This window comes from Thrips palmi, unplaced genomic scaffold (assembly GCF_012932325.1).
Source record: "Thrips palmi isolate BJ-2018 unplaced genomic scaffold, TpBJ-2018v1 HiC_scaffold_15, whole genome shotgun sequence".
Taxonomy (NCBI): Eukaryota; Metazoa; Arthropoda; class Insecta; order Thysanoptera; family Thripidae; genus Thrips; species Thrips palmi.
In genome coordinates, this window is record NW_023144624.1 from 13,732,104 (window position 1) to 13,758,281 (window position 26,178).

Genomic DNA, 26,178 nt, shown 5'->3' on the forward strand with positions numbered 1-26,178 from the left:
ACGCGGGCGGCAGCGGCGGCGTCCTCGCCGTCACGGAGAGGCCGACGGGGCCGCGAATGAGTGACGGCCCTAAGTGCGGTGGCCGCGGAACAAAACGGGGCACTCCTTGAGGTGCTGCGCAATGCTGCGATGCCTGGCCGCGGCCGGAAGCAGTGGCGGCGGCAGCAGCAACAACAGCCAGAAAGTATGGGGCATCCGCACGAGCAGCAAAGGGAGGCCAGGGCGGAGCGGGGCGAGGAGGCGGGCTATCGCGGGCAGCGCGGCCAGGTGTCTGCGTGTGTTGGCTGGCCTGCTACAGGGTGCCAACAACGCCCCGCCCCGCCCTGGCCCGCCGCTTGTAGCGCTACAGCGTTGCCCACTGCTGCGTTGCCTGCAGGCATTAGCATAAGTATAGGTCCACTGCCTTGGGGGTGAAGGCGGGGTGGGGGAGCGAGGTAGGTGACTGGAACTTTAGCCTCTCTTTCTCACCCGCCGCGGCCGCCACCCCCTGGCCGCGTTCTGTGGCTGTAAGTCCCGGCCAGCACCGCGTGGGCCATGCTCAGGGCCCATGCCCCGACAGGCCCTGTTACAACCCCTTCCAGGCCCGCGCGGCGGACGGCGGGTGGCCCCGCGGCCCCGCGGCCTCGCCGCAATTTATGCAAAGGAGTTTTGAGTGTGGGAGTGGTCGCGGCGACGCCCCGGCATTCGTGATTTCTCATAACGCCCCCTGGGCCGGTTGGGCTGCCAGTGACCGCCACCCGAAAAAGAAGGCAGAGGATGAGCGCCGCCGCGGACACGCGGATGCCTGGAGGCGGTCTCGGGCGAGGTCCTGGACAAGGTCCTGGACAAGGTCCTGGACAAGGTCCTGGACAAGGTCCTGGACAAGGCCCTGGACGAGGTCCTGGACGTGGTCCTGGACGAAGGTCCTGGACGAGATCCAGGACGAAGGTCCTGGACAAGGTCCTCGTCGAGGTCCTGGACGAGGTCCTGGATGAAGTCCTCGACGAGGTCCTGGATGAAGTCCTCGACGAGATCCTGGACGAAGTCCTGAGCGAGGGAGTGCAGGACCTCTGGGACATAATTAAGCCTGTTTGCATTGTCTGGTGCCGGACTGCCGACCCGCCTCCTCCAAAACGCAAAAGGAGCGGAAGAGGGGCCGGAATAGATATATTCACAAGGCTAGCCGTGGAGCGGGGAGGGGCGGAGGGGAGGGGGGCTGGCGATGCAGTGGGCAGAGGCGGCGCCGGAGACAGCCGCATAGCGGGGCCCGCAGGGCACAGCACCGTCGCCCCCTCGCCACCCCAACCCCCTGCGCGCCCCCCACGCCCACGCCCCCTCCAGGGCCCCGCCATCCCGGCGAAGGCTTTCCCCGACCAACAACCTCACTCCTCCTTTCGCAGTGAGCATCCCCGCCGCCCGCCGCTGGAACGGGCTGGAACGGGCTGGAGCGGGCTGGAGCGGACTGGAGCCATCCTCTACAGCAGTGTACCGCACATGGACCGCGGCCCCACTTCTGTTCTTGGCTGGCGTCGTCCTGGGCGCGGCGTACCTCCACGGACCGCTCCGGGTACCTCTGGGCTGGAACTGTGCACTGCTTATGGCCGTGCGGCGCCATGCGGCGCCATGCGGCCGTCTGCTTCCCGTGAGGCTTTGCGAGGAAGCGTCTAGCGCCCTCAAAGTTAGTAATCTCTCGGAGGTGTCGCCTGGTCTGAGCCTCGCCGCGCCCCTCCACGCCCCACCGCGCCCCGCCGCTCCCCGGCCCGGGTGCCATCATTGGGGGGCGCGGAATGGACCGGGCTGCGCCGGGCCCAGTGGGGCCCAGCGGGGCCCAGTGGGGCGCAGGCACAAAGTCTGGGTGTGCGTGCCGCGGTGGGCGGGGCGGGCCGAGGCGGGGTGGGGTGGGGTGGGGTGGGCCGGGGTGCGTGGAGTGGCGGAGAACTTCGCACTTTGAGATGCAAGCCTGTGGAGCCTCTCTGCATGAGGAAACATTCATCATCATAGGCGCCATTTTCGTTGTATTGGCCTCGCCCGAAAATGTCGCACGCGATTTTCGATCTGTTTGGGTTTGGGCAGAAAGAAGGAATGTTCCCGCGTTCTTTCTCAGAAATTTTTGTGAAAACAAGGAACTATGAAACCCTTTGCTAGGGATTCTCCTGTCACAATCACGCTGCTGCCCATGGGCGTGACAGAGACAGTGAAGCGAGTAGATGAGCAGAATCAGGTGCGCTCTGGCATCCTGATTGGGAGAAGCGCGACGGTGCGACGCTGTGGCTTAATTGAGCCCAGGCAGTTGATCGACGACACTGCCACGGCACCGGCAGTGCTGGCGAGCCTCACCCTAACCGGCGTTCGAGCACCGGCTTACCGTGTGGCGGCGTGGCGCACGGTGAGCGATGACACGGCGCTCTTCGGCGGAGCCCCTCAGAGGCCGACGACGGTGCCGCGGTGGCGTTCGCCCGCGTTCGCCACGTCAACGAGTTTTCCCTCGCAGCGAACACTCACCACGCCACCGCCGCGCGGAACCAATTTCCGGAGCGATTTCACGATAATTTGCGTGACTAGGGCCCGGCCTCCCTTCGCGTATCGCCCAGTTGCAAAGGGAGTGCCCCCGGGACCATCCTCCGGGACGCGGCGTGGCGCATGTCCCTGGCGCCGGGTCGCCGGCCGTGAACGCACACAGATTGGGGGCCGAGATCCACACACCTTCCACCTTCCTTGAACGGCCAGCAGAAGGGCTGTACCGGCTCCGCCGCCCCGCCCCGCCCGGCCCGTCGACGCCCACCCCCTCCCGTCCTGCCCCGGTATGCCCGGGGGCTGGGCTGGGCTTGCTGCCTGGGCCCGGCCGGGCTGCCGGGCTGGGCTGGGTGGCCGCGGCGGGGCGCGGTGGGGGCGGGCTGGGCGGGCTGGGCGGGCTGGGGCCGGGCGTACCGGCCGGGCTGACGCGCTACGCTGGCGCTACGCTGGCGCTGTGGCGCTGCTGGCGCGGCCCTCGCTGGGCTCCCTGCCTCAGTGCCCCGAGAGCGGTGCGCCAAGCCGGCTGGGACACAGGCCTGTACCGGGCCCACCCTCCGCGTCGTCGTCTCGCGTCCGCGTCCCGGCTCCGCACCGCTCCGCTCGGCTCGGCTCGGCAGGGCTCGGCCCCACTCGCTCGCCGCTCGGCCGAGCTCGGCTCGCAGCCGACCGGTGCCGCGCGCCCCGCCATGACGGGCTGCCACATCGCCGTGCTCGCGAACCGGTCCTCGACGACCACTCTGACGCACCACTTTAGGTGAAGACCCCTGCGTGTGGGCGCGCGTGCGTGGGCGGGAGTGCGCGTGTGTGTGTGTCAAGCAGTGCGCGCGCGTGTGTGTGCGGCAAGCTATGCGCAGGAGGAGAAGGACGACGACGCCGGTGTAGGAGGCGGCGTCCGCGACACTGTCGGACGAAGCTTGGACGAGGACTTGGAGCAGGCTGCCCACCCAGTGGGGCGGGGCAGGACCTCTGCAGGTGAGCACGGGGACGCCCCCAACGCCCCCCAACGCCCCGCGACGCCCCGCGACGCAGCGGGCCTCATCAAGGATTCCCATGCGAAACAGGCGGGCGCGCACCATCTGCCGACCGCACGGCGCTCAGGCGCGCTCAGCGGGCCCACGGCACCCTGGGCGCCTTGGGTCCCACAGTGTGAAACACCGCACGCCGCGCCCCGCCCCGCGCCGCCCCGCCACAATCACTGCCAGCATTCACACGCCACCGCGCTCGCGGGGTCAACGCCTTGAAGGCGAAACGGAAGCGACTTGTTAACACCTCGGGAGAGGCCGTACTCCCGCCCCGCGTAAGTGACTCTCCCCTTTTATGTCGGCTGCGAGAGACGCGGGTTCAAATCCGCCCGGGGTGCCTCGCCTGCGGGCTGGCAAGTTTATTCCCCCGCCAGAGCACTGCCTTTGTGATGCTTTATGTACCCCCGCTGACCGCACAGAATACTTCTTCTTCCCTGACGTCCCATCCTCCCCCCTCACACACACACATAAACGCACCCCCGCCTCCCGCGACGGCAAAGCCGAAAACTTCTGCATGGATATTGGTTCAGTGCCCCTCGGTGCCTCTCCGGCGGTCGTTCCGAGCAAGTGTGTTGCAACCTGCACACTTTTCTTATTTTCACTTCAAAATTTTGCTGTTCGTTGTTTGTTGTGCGATTTAATTCCTCTTATTTGCATACGTTGTATACGCGGCGTTTAATTCACACATGTTTAAAAACTTGCTCTCTCCGTTACTTGCACCATTTTTTGTTGTTTTTAATTCCTTTGGTGTTCGCGATGTTGAAGAGAACCTCTTTCATCTTCTGGCAAAAGCCATTAGCGTGTATGGAAGGTATAAAGTGATGAGGGGTGGTGGTGGGGCGGGGTGGGGCGGGGCGGGGCGGGGTACGGAAACACCACCGGCTGGTACTCTCAGCCCAGGCCGCCCAGGCAGGGCATTGGCTCGCTACGTCTCTCATAAACATAAAACTTTTTTATCTGGACGTCCCACCGTGTTGTAGACTCGCAGTTTGTCCTCGGCGGCCGCCCCGCCTACGCCTTCTCCCGAGTTAGTTCGGTGCCGCCGCGCCGCCGCCGGGCTTTGCTGCATTGCATCCGCCGAACCGAAAGGCTTGGAGGCCGGAAAGGCCGAAAGCCCACGTCCGCGACGAGGCGATTCGAGGCGCCGCGCTCACCAGCCCACGGCCCGGCCCACGGCTCCCCCAATACATTTGTAAACATTATTCCCCTTGAATTCGGCTCTCGGACGACAACAAATCCCGGCGAGGCGCGTGGGCGGGGAGCGGGGAACCGCCGAAAGAAATGCACCTGTGCTTCGCCGCTTCGCTGTTTCACCTTCTCCTTGCTTCGCTAGGCGCTCGGCACCCTGTTCGAAACTTGACGCGATTGTTGAAAATGGAATTGGCCGCAAAGTGGGCGCGCAGTCCGGGCGGGCAGGGCGGCATGGCAGCCGGGCCGCGCGCTTCGGAGGGGCCGGCCCTAATCCATTTGTTTTTCTTTGTGAAATTTAGTCCCGGGACGTTGGCAATGCTTTGAATGCCTCGTTGACTCGGCGCCCCGTCCCAGTCCCCTGCCACGCCGTCGCCGTCGTCGTCGGAGGCTTAATTCTGTTGGCGGCCCTGCTTGGTCCTGCCGCGCTGTGCCGCGCTGCCCGAGGACCTTGAGACACCGTCGCCGTCGCCGCCCTGGCCTTCGCTTTCCGCTCCCCGCGCCAAAATCATCCCGCTGCCTTTCTTTTCTGTCCGCGCATCACACATGCCTCCGCGGGCACGACCGCTCTAGTTGTGTTCGAGTTGGCGGTGGAATTTGGCCAAACGCGCCACGCGGCGCCACGCGGCGCCACGCGGCGCCACGCGCTGGCATTCTTGCATTTTTCCTGCCCCCTCCCCTCTGGCGTCCTATGCGGGGGAAGTGCAACTCAGCGTGAAACAACCTCAGAGGGTGGGGTGCGGGGGAGTGTAGGTAAACATTGCTGCACGTAACAGCACCCCTGGCACCTTCTGCCCTGCATCTCCCCGCCTATCTGTCTGTCTATCTATCTATCTATCTGTCTGTCTGTCTGTCTGTCTGTCTGTCTGTCTGTCTGTCTGTCAGCCTGTCTGTATGCCTGTCCCAATAGGTGTCGTTTTGGCTTCCTGTGTCGCCCCCAGCGAGACGAAAAAGGGGGCGGGGGGCAGCATCCCCGAGGATTGCCCTCCGTGTCGTCGATATCGGATGCAAAGGATGACACGAAACTGGTAAACGGGGACGAGAAATAGTGGAGGCGGCGTGGGCGGAAGAGAGTGCGAGGCAGATTTGTATCTGACGGCGGGGGAGGGGGAGGGGAAGCCCCAACAACAAGCCGTGGCAGTTCCCGCTGCGAAAACTTTGGTCCTTTGCCGAAGGGTCGCAATGCAGATAAAAATACAAACGCGCATTCTTGCGCGGAAGATCGCCGCACGCCAGACCCCTTTCTCTGGTCCTCCAAATAATTTAAACGGTTCGTGCTGCCTAATAAGTCAGCTGGCCGCCGTCGTCACCGTGTAGTTGTAGTAGTTGTAGTTTCCGCGAAGGCTCCTGGTAGACCGCTGGCTAGGGGGTTAACTTGCACCCCTTCCTTATGATGATAAAGGAGCGAAAGGATGGGGCGGCAATTAAACTTCACAAGAGGCTTAAACATCCATTACAAGGCCGTGGAGTGGAGGTGGGGTGAGGGTGGGGGCGTGACATGATCTGGACAAACATCCCGAGCGGGCCGGGCGCCTGGCCAGGCCGCGAGGGCTCAGAGCCTCCAAGCCTTTTGTCAGCTAATTACCCCTTCAAGTGACCCGCGCCGCCCCGGCCAGGCCAGCCCGTCTGGGGCCGTCATAGTGGCCGTCAGCAGCCGTCAGTGGCCGTCATAGTGGCCGTCATAGTGGCCGACAGCAGCCGTCAGTGGCCGTCGTGGTAGCCGTCAGTCATCAGCAGCCGTCAGTGGCCGTGGTGGCCGTCAGCAGCCGTCAGTGGCCGTCATCGTGGCCGTCAGCAGCCGTCAGTGGCCGTCATAGTGGCCGTCATAGTGGCCGTCATAGTGGCCGACAGCAGCCGTCAGTGGCCGTCATAGTGGCCGTCAGCAGCCGTCAGTGGCCGTCATGGTAGCCGTCAGCAGCCGTCAGTGGCCGTCAGCAACCCAGTGGCCTTCATAGTGGCCGCGGGCGGACACCACAACGGCAAGCCTTGCAGCGCCTCGAGCACCTGCAGCCTTGGCTGCAGCAGCCGAGGCAGTACGCTGCAAAGTTGCCCCGCCAGTCAGCCGGCCGCCAAAGGCCTGCACGAGACAGACCACGTCAGGACGGCCCACGGAGTTACGCTGGCCATCGAGTTACCTGTCCAGGCTTCAAAGTGAACATTAGAACACTGTTGGTTTGGAGATCGCGGAGAGCGCCTGGCGGGGCCGGGGTAGGCAAGCCCGCAACGCTTGGGCGTCACGCAGCCAGGCCCATCATTACCATTACCATTAAGGGCTAGACCACACATGATCGTATGCCATTTCGGGCCCGACACATGCCCGCCCCGTACCATTACGCTGAATGCGGCTGCCGGCACTTTTCGAGCCCTGCAGAACAACTTTCTCCGGACTCGAAGCTACCGATCGTTTCCAAAGGGCAGTCCAGTTTTGGTCGTGCGCGTCTAATTCGGAGTCATCTCAACAGACGGTCAAAATCTGTCCAACCTGTCAAGAGTATCCTTCGCCCCGTTGCTGCGTGGCTGTTACGTGATTCGTGGACGTCGCATCGCTCATCGACGCGGTCGACCAAATTAGGGTCTGCATGGTGGCGCCGGGGCCGGCCGGGCGTTTCCGGGTTCCGACGGGTGAATCCGGCCGCGGCGGGGCGGGGTGAGGACGAGGCGGGGACGGGGACGGGGACGGCGTGCTGACGGGGCGTGGATTAGACAAACGGGGCGCCCGGAACGACAGAACCTCTGCGTCCGGCCGACAGAAAGATGCAGTTGTCGGATGCTGCCGACGGCGCGGTGCAGCAGTGCAGCGGCAGCCCTCGAGAAAAAAAAAAAAAAAAAAAAAAAACGCCGGCTTCGTTATGGCGCCGAGTTTTCCGTTCTCTGTTTTCCGGTTTCGCATCGGCCTGTGCAACCGTGCAACCGCGTGAGCAGCGCTGACGGGGCGGTCGGCAGCCGGCCGCTTTGGGGGCTGCCTGTTTAATGAGGTGCGGGTCGCCCCCTGTCTGCAGTGTGTGCGTTGTGTGTGTGTGCGTGTGTGTGTGTACAAGCTGTGTGTGCGTGTGCGAGGTGTCGGCTGCATTCTTGGTGGCCTAATGGTGCTGTGGTTGTTTTGGATGCAAAGTGGTCTGCGGGGGCGAGGAGGGGGTAGTCCGGCCGCGCTGCTGGTCCGCTGGCTTGGTCCTGGTCTCGTTAGAGTCGTACGTCAAACCACGGCACGGGCGGGGCCCGGCGGGGCGGGGCGAGGCGGGGCGAGGCGGGGCGGGGTGAGGCGGGGCGAGGCGCGGTGCTGTTGGGAGCTCGCTGCGTAATTAATACTGACCAGGGGTATGGTGTGGAGGCGGGAGTAGGGAATTTGCCCCGAATCACATCATTTCCCTTGTGAATCTTTATCGCGTCGGGATTATGACGGCGTTGGCGTGGCCGCTGCTCTGAGCCTTGAGAGTACGCGAGTGTGTGTGTGTGTGTGTGTGTGTGTGTGTGTGTGTGTGTGTGTGTGTGTCCCTAAACGCGATTACCTCCGTGAAATAACTTCGACAGAGACAACAAACGGACGCAGAGTTCACACGCGGCCGCCCTCCAGGCCGCCACCGCCGCGCGGTGAAATTATGAAATTTGGACACCAACTTGCAAGTTTAGCAACTCGGCCAAGTTGGCGGGGCGGAGAGCGGGGAGGGATCGGAGGGATCTCGCTAAGGGTTGCGGTGGGCGGGCCGGGCGGGCCGGGCGGGCCGGGCAGGCGCGTCGCGGCGTGGCCGAGCCCCGGCCGGGGCGGGGGAAGGCCAGGCCGGGAAGGCCAGGCCGGGTGCGTTCCAAACTTTGTCGTCTGTCGCAGCGATGTAAAATCGAAGCGGGCAGAGCGGGCCCGCAGAGAGGGAAATTGGACCATTTATCCATTTATGGAGCGGCAAGCAAGTTTTGGCGCGAGTCGAGTCACATCCCTTCGGCTCTTCGCCCAGAGACATGACATCCGCGAGACCGCCACGACCGGTCTTCGAGAGTCTCGACGCCGGAGTCGCAAAGATAGCGCACTTTTCTGCAAATCGTGTCAATGGAGGAACGCCATTCAAAAATCCGCCAAAAAAACAATAATTACTCTCAGCCGTCAGTGTAACCATCTCCCTTGTGATTCAAAATAATAATATTGATCTTGCTGGTCCATCCGTCTCTCTCTTGTTGGTGGTGTCGGTCCGTGTGTGGAGTGGGAGAGATAATGAAGGCTGGCAGGGAGCGAGAGAGCGAGATGTCGGAGGGATAAAATAAACTATACGAACGGCAAATTGGGGGCGGATTAGCTCGCGTGTCGAGGCGGCAGTGCGGCTAAGCCAAAGGGCTCCAATGCGAGCGGAGGGCGGAGGGCCGGACGGCCACCGCGTCGTCCTCGCGCAGGGCCTGGCCGAGGGCCGCCGAGGGCCGCCAAGGGCCGCCAAGGGCCTGGCCTGACAGCTGCCGCCTCGGCTGCCGCTTTGAGGGACTGTGGATGTGGACTCACATGTTGGCAGCGAGCCGCGCCCCGCCCCGCCCCGCCCCGCCCCGCCCCGCCCCCCCCCGCCCCGCCACTCCTCGCGACACTCCGCCGCGCCCCGCTGCCCCGCCAGTCCTCCTTTCCCATTTCGCAAACGCCGCCGCGCTGCTCGCGAGCACAGCGCGCGCGCCCTAGAGTCTGCATCGAAGCAGTAATGAAAATAAACAGCCCAGCCCCGCGGTATGGCACACTGTACCCGGCTCCTGTTCCCGACTCTCCCCCCCCCTCTCTCTCTCACACACACTCACTCGCTCACTCAGTGTGATCTCCGGTGACGTCCTGCGGAACCACTGAAAAACCAAACGTGATCTAGACCGCACCACAGGTGTGGTCAAGAGTGTCATTTTGACCGCATCAGTTGGTGTGGTCTAGACCACGTTTGGCCACGTTTGGTGCGGTCTTTCCATGCAATGACCACACCAAACGCACCAAACGTGGTCTAGACCACACCAACTGATGTGGTCAAAATGGCACCCATTTGACCACACCAGTTGGTGCGGTCTAGAGACGACGTTTGGTTTTTCACTGCAGGCATCAAGTCGGACCACGCGACAGCCCCGCCGCTTCAAAATTTGGCCGAACATTCGGCTGCGTTCTTCAGGGGAGTCGTCGGCCATTCACTCGCAGGGAAAAGGGAAAGGGCGGGGGGATCTCGGGAGCCGCGGGGGCGGCAGGGAGCGGGCCCTTCCCTTTATGCCCTTGTTTGTACGATCCCCTCCCCCTCCGGCCCCGTAGGCCCCGCTGGGGGTTGATCAGAAAGTGAGGGGGGAGGGGGAAGCATTGGGGGAAGGCTGAAGGACGGCCCGGGAGAATATTCACTTTGTTTGAGGAGCAGTGAGGCCCGCAAGGGGGGGGGGGGGGGTGCAGTTTCTCCGCTCACGCTCGCTAATCGGAGACGTGCTTGCCTGCTGCCCCTGCCGTCAGCCAACAGCCAGCCAGTCAGACAGACAGCGAGACAGCCAGCTCTCCCGTCCGTCCGCCCGTCCGTCCGTTTAAATGTTTAAACTTGCGTTACGACCTACATGTGAAACAGGTGCCGGGCGCCGGGTCCTCTCTGCGACCCCCCATTACCCCAGTCGGTGCGCAGTGCGCATTGCGCGCCGAGTTCTGACAGAGCCTTATTCTGCCTTCCTTCCAGTGGGGCGGCATCTCAGTGCGCCACCCCCGCCCCGCCCCGCCCCGTCCCGCCACCTTTGACGAGCGCCTCGGCCCGGCGGGGTGCCTAGCGCGCCGCACAGCTGGCTGCAGAGCGCTGCAGAGAGACGAAGGCACCGTTTTATGAAATTGATACCCCTATCGTTTCTCTTTGTGTCCCGTTTTATTGGGTGTATCGATTTGGTTCGGAAATCGCAGCAGCGGGTCCACCGGGCCAGGCCGGCCTGCCTCCGCTCCGCGGTGGCGCGCCCCCCAAGTTGAATTTGACTGGTGTCGAATTCCCCCTCAATTACTCCCCCTCCCCTCTCGGTGATATTTATTTGTTTGTCAGATGACAAAGTGCACAAAGTTGCCGAACTAACTCGACGGCGGGTCGGGCCGGGCGGGCCGGGCCCGTCGGGGTGGACGGCACGGCGCACGGAGCGAGGTTCCTGTGGGGTGGCGGGGGCCCTTTTGGCGGGGGCCCTTTTGGCGCGGCTCCGCAGCCCTGCGAACTACAGCGCGCTGTCTCTCTCGCACCGCCACGGCACGCCCTAAGGGCGAGAGAGAGACACGAGTGCGTCGACAGTGATGTGTGTGGAAATCAGCTCGGAGCTGGCCTGCTGCTGCCCGGCCGGGCCAGATTGAAATCGCGTAAAAAAAGGGAAAGTGACGAGCGGCGGCGCGGAGGGACGCCAAGGCCTGCTTGCTCTGTTTGCCCTGCTCGCCCTGCTTGCCGTCCTACGCCACGGCGAGTACGTCCATTCCCTCTTTGTCACTTCAGGCTACAGCGATATTTTTTTGCTGGGTTTCGTCCCGAGATTGCGGAGCGCGAGTCTACCACTTTCTGACTCAATCGGACAATTTCTGTACGTCAGCAAACTACCTCCAGCCAGCCAGCCAGCCACCGTTTGCCCCCCTGAAGTCAGTCCCCCCACGCGTGCGCGCTCTCTCACTAACTCACACACACACACACACACACACACACACAGCCACTCACACACAGACAGGCACACACAGCCACACAAACACACACGCACAACACAAACAGCGACCTCTGAGCAGGCCCTTTGCAGTGAATGGATTAGATAAGAGCGCCTTGCTTCGCGTGCCCGATAGAGTGCCCCAGAGGGTGGACCCCTGAAAGCTTTATTTCGCCCAATCCATCACCCGAAGGACTTTATTTTGCTTTCAAGAAAGGGGAGAAAACTAGGCTCAAAATTGCGCTATTTTTGCACGCCACGCAGAGTATTCAGCAGACCTAGAGAGAATGCCTGTGTGTCTCTGCATGTGTGTGTGTGTGTGTGTGGGGGGTGTGTGTGTGTGGTGTGGGTGGGTGTTGGTGTGTGTGCGTGGCGTGTGGGCGTGTGCGGGGTGTGGTGTGTGGTGTGGCGTGTTTTTGGTGTGGTGGTGCGGTGTGTGTGGTTCATGGAGAAACTTTGGCGTGTCTGGCTGGTTTTCAACGGGACGGCAAGGGAGGCGCACCGGCCTAATATCCCTGCCGGTCCATGCAGGCGAGGCAGGCGGGGCAGGCGGGCGCAGGCAGGCTGGGCTGGAGACGCATCCCCTTCGAAATGAGGCTCTTTGACGCAACCCGGCAAGCCGGAGTGGAGTGGAGCAGTCTCCTGGATTTGCGGGCCGCCCTTCGCTCACGGCCACTGACTGCCCGCCAGAAACTCGGTTTGAATGAAAATAAGGAAAAAATCACCCAAATGGGTGTTTAATTTTTTGCCCTTTTAAAAAAAACCTACCCCAAATTTGGGAAAGGGGTTTGGTCGCCAAATTGGTGCCTGGCACCGTGAGGTCCCATGGCTCTTCGGGGACAGATTACCGGGCTTAAGCCCTGGGCACGTGGGGCCCGGGGAAAAAAATTTTCCCTAAAGCTCCCGACCGGACCCAAAATTTTTCCACCGTTTATGGCTGGCCCTTTGGAAAAGGTCGTACCCAAAGGGCAAAGGTGCGTGGTTACCCTGAAACTGGTGGAAATTTTTTCCAGTAAGAAAAAGAACTACACCAAATTTTGTTGGGCCCAAAACCGTTTAAAAAAAAGGGCACGTAAAAACAAAATGGCTGGTTAGTTTTTTTTCGACAAGTTGTTTTCCGGGCTCTTGGAAAATTAACGGATAAAAACAAATTACACGGCGATCGCTCCCCCCTGGGGGAAAAAATTTTTTCTTTTAAAATTTAAATGGGCCTTTCATTTTGGGGGTTTTGGAAAAGGAAATTTTTTCCCAAAAAAATTTTTGGGGACGAAGGCCCCCGGGTGCCAATTTTGCAAATTTTAAAATTTTCCCCAAATTGGGTAAGGTTTTTGGAAAGGTTTAAATTTCCCTAGTTCTTTTCCCGGGGGAAAGGCCCAAAATTGCCTACTCTTTGGGGGGCCGGAAGGACCCGGGGGGGGGCTCCTTTTTCAAGCCCGTTCCAAATTTTGGGGGCCCAAACCTGTTAAACCAAATTTCTTTTTTTAAAGGGCCCTTTTAAAAAAGGCCCTAAAACCAAAAAGGGCCGTTATTTTTTTTAGACCGGGACCAGGGGCCCCCTTTTGGGTTTGGCAAAAAAGAAAAATTCCGGGCTTTGGGTCCCACGGGCCTTAGGAAAAATTTCGTTCTTTTCCTTGCCACCGACACGGAGCATTGTCTTCTATGGGTCCCGCACGGCAAGGAATTTTTGCCCAAACCGTGCTGGTCCTGTCCGGAAAAAATTTTTGAAACGAAAAAATTTTTTCGAGTAAGAAAAATTTTTGGGCCCGAAAATTTTTTTTGGGAAAATCAACTTTCCAAAAAAAAAAACGTGGAAAAGTCGGATTTTTTTAAACAACTTTTTTGCCCCCAACAGTTCCTTCAAAAAAATTTTTGGGAAAAACTTTTCGTTCCAAAACCCTGAAAAGGGGCGGCTGTCAACCCAGGGGGTTTTTTACTTGGGGACTATCGAAAAATTGGACAGTTTCAAAAAAGATAATGTGAAAGACAAAAAAAAACATCCTTTAGATCGGGAAAATTTTTATCCGAAAAAGGCCTGTCGGCACAGAAACCATTTGACTTCTTTTATAACATGAAACTATCAAAAATCTGATGTTCAAATCTTAAAATGCCTGTAAAACAGAAAGTTTTCGGAATTTTGGTTTAAAATTGGTGACGGTATGGCGCGACCCTTTGGAAGGAAAAATTTTGGTCATGAAATTAAATACCAATCTTCTGGCATTTGAGACTGAAATGGCGAGCGCGTGAAACGGATTCAAATTTGGAATCGGACTCAGTTTTCGACCCCCTGGCCGTTTGCCTCAAACTCCGACCTTTCTGACCGTAAAATTCTGGCAGATACCGTTACATTTCTGATAATACCAATTTCTGATTCTACCCAGTGGTGGTCAGACCCGAGGTATCAGAGCCACGCGATCAGAAAACCCTGATCGGTTTTAGGAAAAAAAACACAGAAATGTGTTCCGAAAAACATTTTAGGTTTTTTCCTGACTCAATTTTCTGATCAGGAAAGTGATCACCTTGTCGAAAATCCTGACCCATTTACACCTGTAAAACAATTTTTTTCACGGGCCAACGTACTTTTTCGAAGGGTCAACGAATTCCTTTTTTTCCGTGTTTCTTCTAGTAATTTTCAGGTGCTTTCGGGCGAGGGGTGAATCACTCACGCGCTGGTGTACACATGAGTACATGAGTACGGGGGAGCACACCTTGGTTTACTCATAAAATTTTACAATTTAAAACGTGTTTAAAGGGTTTTTAGCGTTTTTAACGGCACTCAACTTTAATCGGTTGAAAAACTAGAGAATTTCGCCCTTTTTAAACTTTAGACACTGAGTACGGGGAATTTTTACACAGATCACCCCTTAGGTTTCACCCCTCGTTTCGGGGCTTTGGCCGTTTTTTACCCAGATTTCTGGCCTGAAAATTCGTTTTTAGGGGGCTGCCCAACCGAGGGGGGCCCTGCCATTTCTTTCGGCCCCCGGGCCCGCACTGCAGCGCACCGCGGTGGGGCGCCACAGCAACGCTGCTACGCTGCAGGGGCGCTTCCGCTGTCAGGTTTTGCCCGCGCTGAAAAACAAACCAGGCAGCAGTGCTTTCCATACTTACCGCCTCCTTGCGCGTTTAGCCGGGAAAAAAAGTCAACAGCGACCGGAAAAGCGGGCGGCCGCGGCGGCGGAGTGTGTGTGTGCAGTGTGTGTGCGGACACGCGCGGGCACGCCACTAGGCGCCGCTAGACGCCACTCAGTGCAGCCAAAACAAACCGGACGAGTGCACGAAGCCGAACCGAGGCGCCGAACGCCACCGGGCTATCTTGGTCCGCGGCCCGCAGCCCAAGGCAGATGCCGCACGACGCGCCACAGTGGGCCAGAAGACCGGTGGAGGCGGCCAAAACTCTAGACGCGTTTTGAGCTCCAGAGTCGCTAAAAAGGACTCGAACCGAACGTGTGACCCCACCAATGGATTCCTCGTTCTGAGAGCAATGCATTGGTGGGGTCACTCGTCCGATTCGAGTCCCATTTAGCGACTCTGGAGCTCAAAACGCGTCTAGAGTTTTGGCCGCCTCCACCGGTCTTCTGGCCCACTGTGCGCGCCTCGCCGCCGCCCGTCTCTCTCGCACCCCGACGCGCCGCCCCTCGAGTGCGAGAGAGACGGGGCGGCGGCCGCCGGGGATGCCTCGATGCCGATGCGGCCCTCGCCATTAGTCAGCCAGACAATATCTCAGCAAGCTGTGCTGCAGTCTTAATGAGAGGAAGGAGTAAACAGCAAGCTGTCAGTGGGGGGCCGGGCCGGGCCGGGCGGGAAGGGCCCACCGTTTTGTTGCCTTTGTTTGCGAGTTCCTTTTCGGGGCTATGCTCGTCGGATTTCGCAGTGTTGCTTATCCAACTTCCAGAGTAGGGGCTGGGGGTGGAGAGCCCCCCGGGGGAGGGAGAGGGAGTGGGGCTACGCGGGCTACGCACCCCGCAACTTTGTGTGAAGAGCCCCCGTCGCGATAACGAATAATCAGCCCCCTTCCGTCGGCGTGTCCGTGTCTGTCTGTCTGTCTGTCCGTCTGCCCGCCACTGTGTACCGTACGTGTGCCCGCGTGCGCAAATTGTCGTCCGCTGCCTGGCAGGTGTTCGCGAGGCCCATTTCCCTTTTTCCCCTCTTCCCCTGTGAGCCCGGTGGGCGGTGGCGGGGCGGGGCGTGGTGGGACGGGGACGACAAAGCGAACGGATTTCCTATTTCCTCTCATTTCACTGGGCCTTCGCACTTCACACCGACGGGCCGAGCGAACGACGCGGACGGTCTGGGCCGGGACCGAGGCCCGGACGGACGGCACTGACCGCCAGCGCCTCGCCGCTCAAAGTTTCCTCACCTCTCGATGGCCGGCCCGCCCCACCGCGCCGCGCCCCGCCGCCTGGGGCCTGCTGGGGATATACGGCCCCGTAAAGTCTCTCCGCAGTCTCACTGCCCCGCCGTGGCACGGCCAGGCTCGCCCAGGCACGCCGGGGTGTTTAGGGCCCCGAGGAGCCTTATCGCGAAGGCAGGGAAGGCCACGACGGCCGAGTCGGCGGCCGGGGTGTCCCGGGTGTCCAGGGAGAAGCTTTGAACCGGCCTGGACTATGGACGGGACGCACGCACTCGACGTGACGTCATCAACCCGGACTCCGGGCACGGCGGTGACGTCAGCGCGACCCCTCCCGGCCCCTCCGGTCAGTCTGGCCCTTCTCCTGCAACCACCACCCCGTCGGCAGCCTTGCCAGCGCCAGCCTGGCCGTCCCCTGAATGAGAATGATCCAGCCTGGAGTAGAGTCAATATCCCGGCCGCGGTCCCTGGAGAGGTTGGCTGGAGCGGGCTGGTGCGCGAAGGGGCGGGGGAATACAGGATACGCACCCCCTGCCCCGCAACGGGAGCCCTCTGGACTCTCCGCGGCGAGCAGCGGGGCGGTCGCCCGGTTGTCATTATCGTTTTCAACTCAAGGGGGCGGGGCGGGGCGGCAGCCCTGAGCCTAATTTGCCAAAGAGCGTCATCGGTGCCGATAGGACCAGTATCGTGAAAGGGGGCCGAGCATTCCGGACTGCTGGCCGAGCTGGTGGGCCTGATGGGCTTGGTGGGCCGGGCCGGCCAGGGGTGGGGTGGGCTGGGGTGGCAGGGGAGGGGAATATAAGGTAACATCGGCCGCGATAAGGGTGGGAATCCCCGCGGAAAGAAAGTTTACCAAGTTTACGAAAGGAACACGAGCGTGGCTAAACTACATCGGCAGTGTGTACGGCGGCCCTGCCGGCCTGGCCTAGCCTGGCCCGGGGCCCAGCTGACCCACCCCGGCAGCCAGGCAGCCAGGCTCCAGGAAGGAGCCGCCACTACGAGGCACTCCAAAGCCCCAGCGATTCGCCACGACCGCGGCGTGTTCTGGGAACCAGCACAGCGCCTCAGCGCGCGAAATTAACCGAAAATAACCAGACGAGTCTCGGTGATTCGTTTACACTGTGGGGGAGTACCTGCCACCCAATCCTTCCCGCGCGGTCTGCTCGAACCTCGAATTGAAGCTTTGCCCTGCGCAAGCAGCAGCCCTCGGAGTCTCAGAGCCTGCAGGGCCGCAGGGCCGCCGTCGACGCTGTGCGTCACGATCGGCGGGGCCGTGGCGCGGCGTGGGTGGGCGCGGCGTGGCACTGTGGGCCAGAAGACCGGTGGAGGCGGCCAAAACACTAGACGCGTTTTGAGCTCCAGAGTCGCTAAACGGGACTCGAACCGAACGTGTGACCCCCACCGTTGGATCCCTCGTTCGGGACCCCCTTGGTGGGGTCACACGTTCGGTTAGTGTCCCGTTTAGCGACTCTGGAGCTGAAAACGCGTGTAGAGTTTTGGCCGCCGCCACCGGTCTTCTGGCCCACTGTGCTTGGGCGCGGGGCCGGCTGCCTGGCTAAACATTCAGCACGCACGCCCGCGCCAAAAGGGCCGCACACTGTGGGAAAAAATCGCAGTAAATCCTGTAGTGATTAGTACAGCTGTCACTGTAGTTCAAAACGGATTTACTGTACTTTTTAACGGATCACGTATTTGTACGGGATTACTGTACCACAGGGTGGGTACGGAATATCCTGTACCGGTCCAGTGATACTGGCCAGGCACTAAATCCTTATTCTGAACACAGTAATCCCGGCAAAAATGGGCAGGGGCCACAGTGCACAGCAGACCCGACCCAAAACTGCCTTGTTGTTGTTGTTCCTCTCCAGCAAACGTGGCCGGGCGCGGCGGCCCGCCGGACGACCCAACTTGCGGCCTATTTTTGGAGAGGCAGCTTTCGGTCGGACTTTTGATGAGCTCTTCGAAAGCTGAATAATTTGCCTAACGAAATTATACACCTTTTTATGCGGGAAGAGGGAAGTCCCGGTCACGGTTATGGTCCGTCGAGACCCCCCCCCCTTTCCCCCTCCCCCTTCCCGCCCCTCCTCTCTTCCTTTTATCTCAGCCCCTAGCAGAATAATGGCGACAATAAAATGGAGGATTTGTTTTCGGTCGCCTCTGCAGTGTATGCGCAGCCAGACACAATTTCGTTTTGTTTCGGCGCGGTGGGTGTTTATTTTTTGTTTTTGTTTTTGTTTTTTCGTCCCCCCGCGCGCACGCCCCTTGTAAATCCAAACAGCTGGAACCAAAACGCGGCGAATTTACCGGCGATGAATCATATCGGCCGCGCACTGCTCTACGAATCGGCCGGCCCAGCGTGCTAATCCGTGCCTGTCACGCGGGGGGGGAGAGAGAGAGAGAGAGAGAGAGAGAGAGAGAGAGAGAGAGAGAGAGAGAGAGAGAGAGAGAGAGAATGAGAGGGAGAGAGCGACGGGCTACGCGGCGCGGCATGCACTGCCGGATTAATGTCCTCTCTAAGACGACCCACGGCACCGGGCAGCACGGCTACACTGCCAAACGCCCCACCCTGGGACCGTCACGTGACGGCACGTCGTCCGAGACTAACAGCCACGCCGGGGACGCGGCACCGCGCGGCACGCCACTCTAATATATTCACATTACGCGCCGCGCGTCGGCACGCTGGAGCAGGACGGCCAGGAAGATGATGCGACTGCCTGCCCGTGTTTTTTGTTTGTTGTTGTTTTTTTTTTCAGCCCCTCTCCGCAGCTCGCCGTCCTGGTTCTCTGTTCTCTGCCGCCTCTCTGCCTTTCTTCGTGCGTCCCCCTTTTTTTGGAGCCTATCGCATTTTCAAGCGTGCTCGCTCCTCTATCTTTCTCATCGACACCTGGGCGCACTTCTTCTCTCTCCCTGTCTTTCTCTCTTTCCCTGGCTATGAAAAAGTTAGTCCGCCGCGCGGTTGTCCCAGCGACTCGCTTCTCGATGCACGTCGCGCGGGGCGGCTGGCTCGGCTGGCTCGACTAGCTCGGCCTCGGCTACTCGCGCTCGAGGTTCTGTTTTGCAACTACACTGTCCTGCATTCCGCGCATCCCCCGACCATCACTTTTATTTCTTTCAACTTTGCCTTTTTCACTTTCCCGCGCTGGCCGACCCCAAGGGGTGTGAGGCCGTGGGAGCGAGAGGGAGGGAGGGCGAGAGGGAGGGAGGGCGAGAGGGAGGGAGGGCGAGAGGGAGGGAGGGCGAGGGAGGGAGGGCGAGAGGGAGGGAGGAGGGCGAGAGGGAGGGAGGGCGAGAGGGAGGGAGGCGAGAGGGAGGGAGGGCGAGAGGGAGGGAGGGCGAGGGGGGAGGGAGGGCGAGAGGGAGGGAGGGGGGGGAGGGGGAGGGAGGGCGAGAGGGAGGGAGGGCGAGGGGGAGGGAGGGCGAGAGGGAGGGAGGGTGAGGGGGAGGGAGGGCGAGAGGGAGGGGAGGGCGAGGGGGAGGGAGGGCGAGAGGGAGGGAGGGTGAGGGGGAGGGAGGGCGAGAGGGAGGGAGGGGGAGGGGGCGCGGCGAGGGCAGCACGCGGCAGGGTTGTCTCCTGTTACGCCTCTGGATTCAATTAAGTCTAATTATTTCCTTGGCGCTCTTTCCCGTTCCGCCGGCTGTTGTGGTTCGGAGCATTGGCTGTGATCGGGAATTCGACGCCAGCCTTCTCCCCGCCGCCGTGCCGCCGTTTGGCTCCGAAGCGGCCGATCCGGCTTGGCCGGCCCGGCGTGGCCACAATCTGCCAAACCTACCAGAGAATCTCATTCCGCCTCCCCCGGCCCGCCGGCCTCACTCTCTGACTCCGTAAACTCAATTATTACTTCATAAAAAAAATAAAGGGAAAGGAGGAGGGAAAGAAAAATACTATGCGGGATGTTGGGAGGCGGGCCGGCCATGCCGGGCCATGCCCAATCAGGGCCCTACACCGTTTCAATTTCGTATCGAATTGTATTCTCCTGGCCCGTCTCGGCCGTCGGGGGAAAAAAAGGAAATTAAAAACACGATGACGCCGATTCGTGTCAGGGGCCCTTTTTTGCTTTCTTTCTCCGGCCCAGTTAACGCTCCAACTTCCACACCTCTCCTTTTGTTCCGGCTAGAAACCGGTCAGCCGGTATCGGCCCCCGATTGGCCGGCCGGCGTCGCGCGCCGCCACTGCTAGCTTGCCGCCCCGCCGCGCCCCGCCTCCGCCACTGCCACGCGTCCTTTATTTGCAGCATTCGTCGCCGAATTCGATTCAATTCCATTCAATTCCTGTTCCTCTCTGTCTCTCTCCCTCTCTCCCCGTCAGGTTGACGGCATGCCAAGGGCGGCCCGCCGCCACACTGTGAAACAGTGAAACACTGAAACAAAACCGGGCGCATTCCTCTCTCTCTGTCGATCGCACGCCCTGTCCTTCACGTTCTGTCTCTCTCTCTCTCTCTCTCTCTCTCTCTCTCTCTCTCTCTCTCTCTCTCTCTCTCTCTCTCTCTCTCTCTCTCCTCCCTCCATTTTTGTAGCACCCCCCCACAGCGCGCGCCGCACCAGGCCGCCACCACGCCGAGCCAGCCCCGAACGAGGTGACAGACATTCTGTGTTTGCCGAATACTTTAACTCGTTCGCCGCCTCGCCCCGCTTCGCCTCGCCGTCCCACCGCACCTCTCCAGCCTCGCCTCGCGCTTCGCCTCGCTTTCTGAATAAATAGAGCCTGTCCGGGCGGAAGGGCGGGCAGGGCAGGGCTCGGCAGGGCGGCACTGGGGCGCTCTGGTTGTTGGCGTATTGCATAACCTCTCGGGCGCCATGGACACACACACAACACACACACACACCACGCACACCACACACACACACACACACACACACACACACGTGATACGACACTCACACTGACACTAGGCGCTCCCGGACGCGCAAACACAAACGCACACATGCAGGAGGGAAGTGTAAGTACTGGACACGGACGGGCCGACGAAGCACGCGTAGTGTGTGTTTCCTGAGTGGCGGGGCGGCTGGACGGGGGAGGCAGGGAAGATTGGCGTTCCGTCCCTGCAACGCAGCCCCACCTCGCCCCGCCCCGCCCCGCCCCGCCCCGCCCGGCACCAGGCTTCCTTGTTGAGCTCATTACGGCCCTGTTAGCTTCGGCCTAAAGTCGGCAGACACCTCCCCAGAACAACACACACACACACACACACTGACCCGCGCACACATACACACGAGGTGTCACTTGGGCATCTTCTAGCGTCAGCGGGTACCGCAAGCCAAATAAATGCGTGTGAGTGTGGGTCTGGGTGGAGCGGGGCCGAGGGCGCCGCGGCCCGGTGGCGTCTTCTCGCGCGCCGCGGCCGGTTGGGTTGCCTGCACTGGGAGGACACCGGCGGCCGAGCCTCCCCTCGCAGTGCAGGCAGACCAAGGCAGACGCGACCGCGAACGCGAAGGGAGGGGACGAACGCCCGGCAGGCAGGCAGGCCCGCCGAACTCTCGTGTGTACAGGAAGCCTACTCTCACGGCGCTCCCCGCCGCCGGCCCGCCAGAGTACTCTCCCGGCAATTATTGTCGGCCCGAAAAACGGGCACGCGGTGGCCAGGGCCAGGCCACCGCAACCCGCAGCGCTCCCCTACGAGGCCTACACGACAATGCGAGCTCCATAATTTATGAAGCTCCCTGTCTCTGCTCTTCCGCACGCAGCCTCTCTCCCACTCTCTTTTCTCTCTCCCCGTTCCCACAGCAGCGAGGCGCACGCGTGGACGACTGCTGTAATCATTACTACTGTATAAAACCCCGGCCGACTTGACGCGAGCAGTATTCGAACCCGGGGCGCTGCCACGCTGCTAATTAGCTCCGAATGGCGAATGGGGCACTTCCCCTTCCTTCCGGGATGCCGATGGCGAGTGCCTGCTGCCGCGCTGCCGGGTCTGCAATTCATGGAGGTCGCCGTGGACGCCGCCGTTCTGCACGGGCCGGCCCTGCGCCCTACACCGAGCCCTGCGCCCTCCAAAGGGCTGCGCGAGATTGGGCTGAAGGGCTGAAGGGTGTGAACTGGCTTACAAAAAGCTGGGTGGTGGCGGTGGTGGCGGCGAAGGTGGAATCTATTGCGTCCCTGAGGAAGGCGCAGGGGTCGAAGAAACGGCCAAATGGTGAAATGTAGTGGCCGGGGAGGGGAGGGGGAGGGGAGGGGGAGGGGAGGGGGAGGGGAGGAGGAGGACTCCACGCCGCCGGCCGGACGGGCCCGTGCTACTGCCGCCGCTGCTCCAGGAACTTGAAAGACGAGGAAAAGTTGGCTTATTTGCGACTTCCTCCGAACCTTATATTTATACCCAGGCCTTTGGCTTGGCTGCCTTCGGCTGCCTTTGGCTGCGGTGGCTCCACTAGGCCCGACGGCTGGCGCGGCGCTCTGCTGCAGGCCATGTCGCATCCCCCTATTTCCGCTGCTTTCGCCAACTGCGGCCCCCGCCATCGCCACCGTCGCCGTCGTGGAGGTCGTGCCGGTGGACGCCAGCGCGCGTCCCGCCAGTGGTGCTGCTGCAACTCGCAGAGACGTCGATGGAATCAATTTGGGCGATGGCGCGACGGCCCGCCATATTTCTCAAACGCACTCGTACTTGGCAGCGGTGAGGCATACTCCGCCGCCGGGACTCCTCTGTCGGGACGGACGGCCATGGCGCGGCAGCAGTCCGCCAGAATATTCTTCCCAATGTAACGAGATAAGATTGCCATAAATTCGGCCGGCGATGGCTACTGCCACTGCCGCAGTCCTCGAGAGCGGCGTCGCCGTCCCCGCGCCCGGACGGCCAGTGTAGTGGCGAGGCTGGTGGCGAGGCTGCTGCCCCACTCGATCCCCGTCCCGCTCATCCAGTCCGCAATCCTCTTCCCGACCCAGCCGTCCCAGGCCATCCCCAGCCCCGGCCCGATACCGAACCGCACAAGCCTTTAATGTGTTCCCAGCTCAAAGCTTGTAATTGAAATTCTCGTCAGAGGCCTCCCCCATCTCCATGTCACCCCCAACGGGGCCCAACGGGGCCCAACGGGGCCCAACCCCATCCTTTCCGGATCCTCGCCACTCCGTCAGGTTCAACACCACCATACAAGGACGGCCATGGCGCTCTGCCAAAGCGCACTGCACTACCGTCAGGCGGGGCGTGGCGGGGCGTGGCGGGGCGTGGCGGGGCGTGGCGGGCGTGGCGTGGCGGGGCGGGGCGTGGCGGGGCGTGGCGGGGCGTGGCGGGGCGTGGCGGGGCGTGGCGGGGCGTGGCGGGGCGTGGCGGGGCGTGGCGGGGCATGCTTCGGCCGTGCGGTCGCTTTAGATGAGGTGTTAGTAAGAGGCGTGCTGGGGCGTGGCGTTACAGCAGACCCTTCCGACAAAGCCGTCCCCAGGGTCCTGTCTGCCCATGGGTGCCGAGGCACTGCCGACCCCAGGCTGTTTAAAGGAGCCCAGCGGAGATGGCTGGGCTGGCAGGCGCAGGCAGACACACAGACAGGCGGACAAGCAGACACGCAGACAAACACGCTGACGGCAGTACTTACGCACTGCGGCCGGGCCGCCGCGCGGGTTTCTTGTTAGGCACGGCGGCCCCTGCAGTAAATTACCAGAAAAATAATTAAAATCACGAAATAAAAAAGAAACTAAAGACCAACTCGGGGGCGGCCGGCCCCACCTCGGGCCACCCCAGCTGCCACCACCCCTTCCCCTTCCCTTCATAAAACACGGCGGTTAAGGCTCGCGTGCGGCGTGCGGCGGCACCGGCGCGACGCACTGCTTGAGCTGCTGGAGGAAAGAGAGGCACGTCACCGTGGCGCAGCGTGGCGCAGTCAGCGGGCCGCGCCGTGACGAAACGTGACGAGACGAGGCGGGTCAAGCGAAGCCCGCCACACTGTGAAACAGCGTGGCGCAGTCAGCGGGCCGCGCCGTGACGAAACGTGACGAGACGAGGCGGGTCAAGCGAAGCCCGCCACACCGCGAAGCGCGAAGCGCGGTGAGCTTTGATGAATGCTTCATTTCCTAAGGGGAACGCTCCGGCTCCGCCTTGGCTCCGCCGCCCCGCCCCGCCCCGCCCCGCCCCGCCGCGCCACGCCCCGCGAGCGCTATAAATCTTGTGGCAAGTGTAGCCTCGTCGCGTGATGGCACTGCACGTTTCGGTGTGGGAAGGCGTGCCCTGGCGTGCCTCCGTGTGTGAGTGTCGGTGTGAGAGCGCGCGTGCGTGAGTGTGAGTGTAATACAGACGTTGCTCTCCGAGGAGCTCTCACCTCTGCGGCGCGCGCCGTGCCCCGGCCTCCTTCATCAAGCCCGCCAAGGTGGCGGCGGGCGGAGGCCTCGGGGCCGTCGGGGCCGTCGGGGCCGTCGGGGCGGATCCGGGCGGATCTTTCTCTCGTCTCTGCGGTTCAAGCTTCAAGTTTGAATGAGTCTGGCGCGCGCTGCCGCGGACTTCTTTTGAAGCGGCGCGCCTCGTTGGAGGCCTCGTCGGAGCTTCCGAGCAACAAATGAAAGAATGACCCGCCGGCAGGCCAAGCATTCCCCCGGCGCCGAGGGCGGCAGGGCGGGGCGGGGCGAGGCCGGGCGAGGCCGCCTCTGAGGAGAATTCCTCGCCCTTTCCCTGCGGCGACCTGGGCCGGCCGGGCCGGGCCGTGGGGCTGGGCCGTAACTGCCCCGGCCCGGCCATGGACTTGCCGCGCTTGAGGGAGGGCGGGGCACGGCGGCACGGCGGCACGGCCAGAGGTCGTGTGTTCCCTTGTGGGGCATTACATTTCCGGGCCGGGAAGGGTCTTGCAGTCCTCCGTGCCGCCGCAGCAAGGCAGGCAGGCAGGCAGGCGGGCCGCCCGCCGCCACAAGCCGCGTTGCACTGGTTTCGCCATTGATTATCTCACTGCCTCGGTACAATCCGCCCGGCCGCGGCCGCCGCCCCTCAAGCGTTTTACGGAAATTCAATTTTCTTGAGTCAGGTCGGCGGGCGCGGCTGGCGGCCGCTCCGGTCTGAGTACGAATGCCCGTCGAACACGACGGGGCACTCCGAGTCCCAGCCGCGCCAGAAGCGGCCAGAAGGAAGCCAAGAACTTTGTACTCCCGGCGCGCGCCAGCCGCACCCGCACGCCGACCACATCAGCCACACCATCCCCGATGCAGGCGCGTCGAACAGGCAAATGAAATTATGGCCGTCACTTGAGAGCACGGACGGGGATGGGAGGGGGACGCGGGAGGGGAGGGGCAGGGGCGTGAAGGGGCTTCGACAAGCGGCTAGGTCGGGCGACCCCCTGTAAAGCAGGCACCCCTTTTGGACGCGGGCCAACGGGGGTAAGGGGCTGCAAGGGTTGCTGGGGCTGGCGGGCGGAGCTGTGGTGCTTACGGCGCGGTGGATGTATGCAACTCTCCCGAATACGAGTAGGCTCACAGCGCGCGCGCGCACGCACACCCACGCATGCGCGTGCGTGGTGTATGCGCCGTTTCGGGTTATTGGATGGCTCTGCTTACGTCATGCGCGTGGTTGGGCCGAGAGCGCGCAGCGCGCAGCAACATGTTAAGTCATCTCCGATATCCGGCGCGCGAGCGCGGATGGCCGGGGGCGGAGGGAAGGAGTGGGGGGGGGGGGAGTGAGGGTAGGGGCTGCAGAGTTTTTCCCCCTCCTGCCTGGCATCGGCCTTTGCCGGGCCAGTGAACGCCAAGCTATCCGACCCCTGCGATACCATCTAGCCCTTGATGCTTACTTCCAGCCACTCCGGCGAGCAGAGCGCCCTCGGCCCCGCCGTGCCGTACTCCGTACGTACGCCAGGCAACCAGGCACCGCCAGGCATGCCGGCCGTGCTATGAATACCCGCCAAATGACTCCTCCACTGGAGCCTGGAGCCGCTTGAGTTCGCCGGACGCAGCAGAGTCAGTCCCGGGCAGTTCGAGAAAAAACGCCTGCAGCGTAGGCCACCCAGCGGCCGGCCGCGCCTAGCAGTGTACCGGGTTGCCTACCCGCTCTATCGCAGGCGCTCGCCGCGCCACGCGATGCGTGATGCGCGGTTGGTCGCACACTGTAAACGATTTATCGAATCTAGCGGCTGCGAAGCTGCGAAGCCAGTGGACCGATGGGCGGCCGGCTAATCGTCGGGCCGCTTCCTGCCAGCCTTCCGGCCCCGGCCACGGACCATCACTCTGCCGCCGCCCGCCGCTCTGACGACGGGCAGGGCCTCAGCCACGGACAGGACCTCGGACGGGCAGGGCCTCGGACACGGGCAGGGCCTCGCCCACGGACAGGGCCTCGGACGGGCAGGGCCTCGGCCACGGACAGGGCCTCGCCCACGGCGGCCGCGACCAGGCGGACGAATAAATCACAAGTCTGTGAGGACTGGCGGAAGCGGCCGGAAGTACCGGCCCCTGCTTCCATGGATGCTGCCTGCGGGTCTCGGCCGGCGGGGCCGGCGGGGCTGGTGGGGCTGGCAGACACCTCGCGCACACCGCAACGACCGCGGGCCTTCCGCCGTGGTCAACGGCGCCGCCACCAGCACCGCCGCCGCCGGCGGCCTCGGCGCCGC

The 26,178-nt window shown here is 62.0% G+C and overlaps 1 protein-coding gene across 1 annotated transcript in view; it reads left to right on the top strand.

The window, feature by feature from the left end:
• Positions 1 to 756: 756 nt before the first annotated feature.
• LOC117641286 (inactive dipeptidyl peptidase 10) overlaps positions 757 to 26,178 on the top strand; it is a 57,015-nt gene continuing 31,593 nt past the window's right edge. Inside the window, exon 1 of the mRNA XM_034378470.1 lies at positions 757 to 1,068. Within this exon, the coding sequence (XP_034234361.1) occupies positions 757 to 1,068 (312 nt within the window). The remainder of the gene's footprint in view (positions 1,069 to 26,178) is intronic.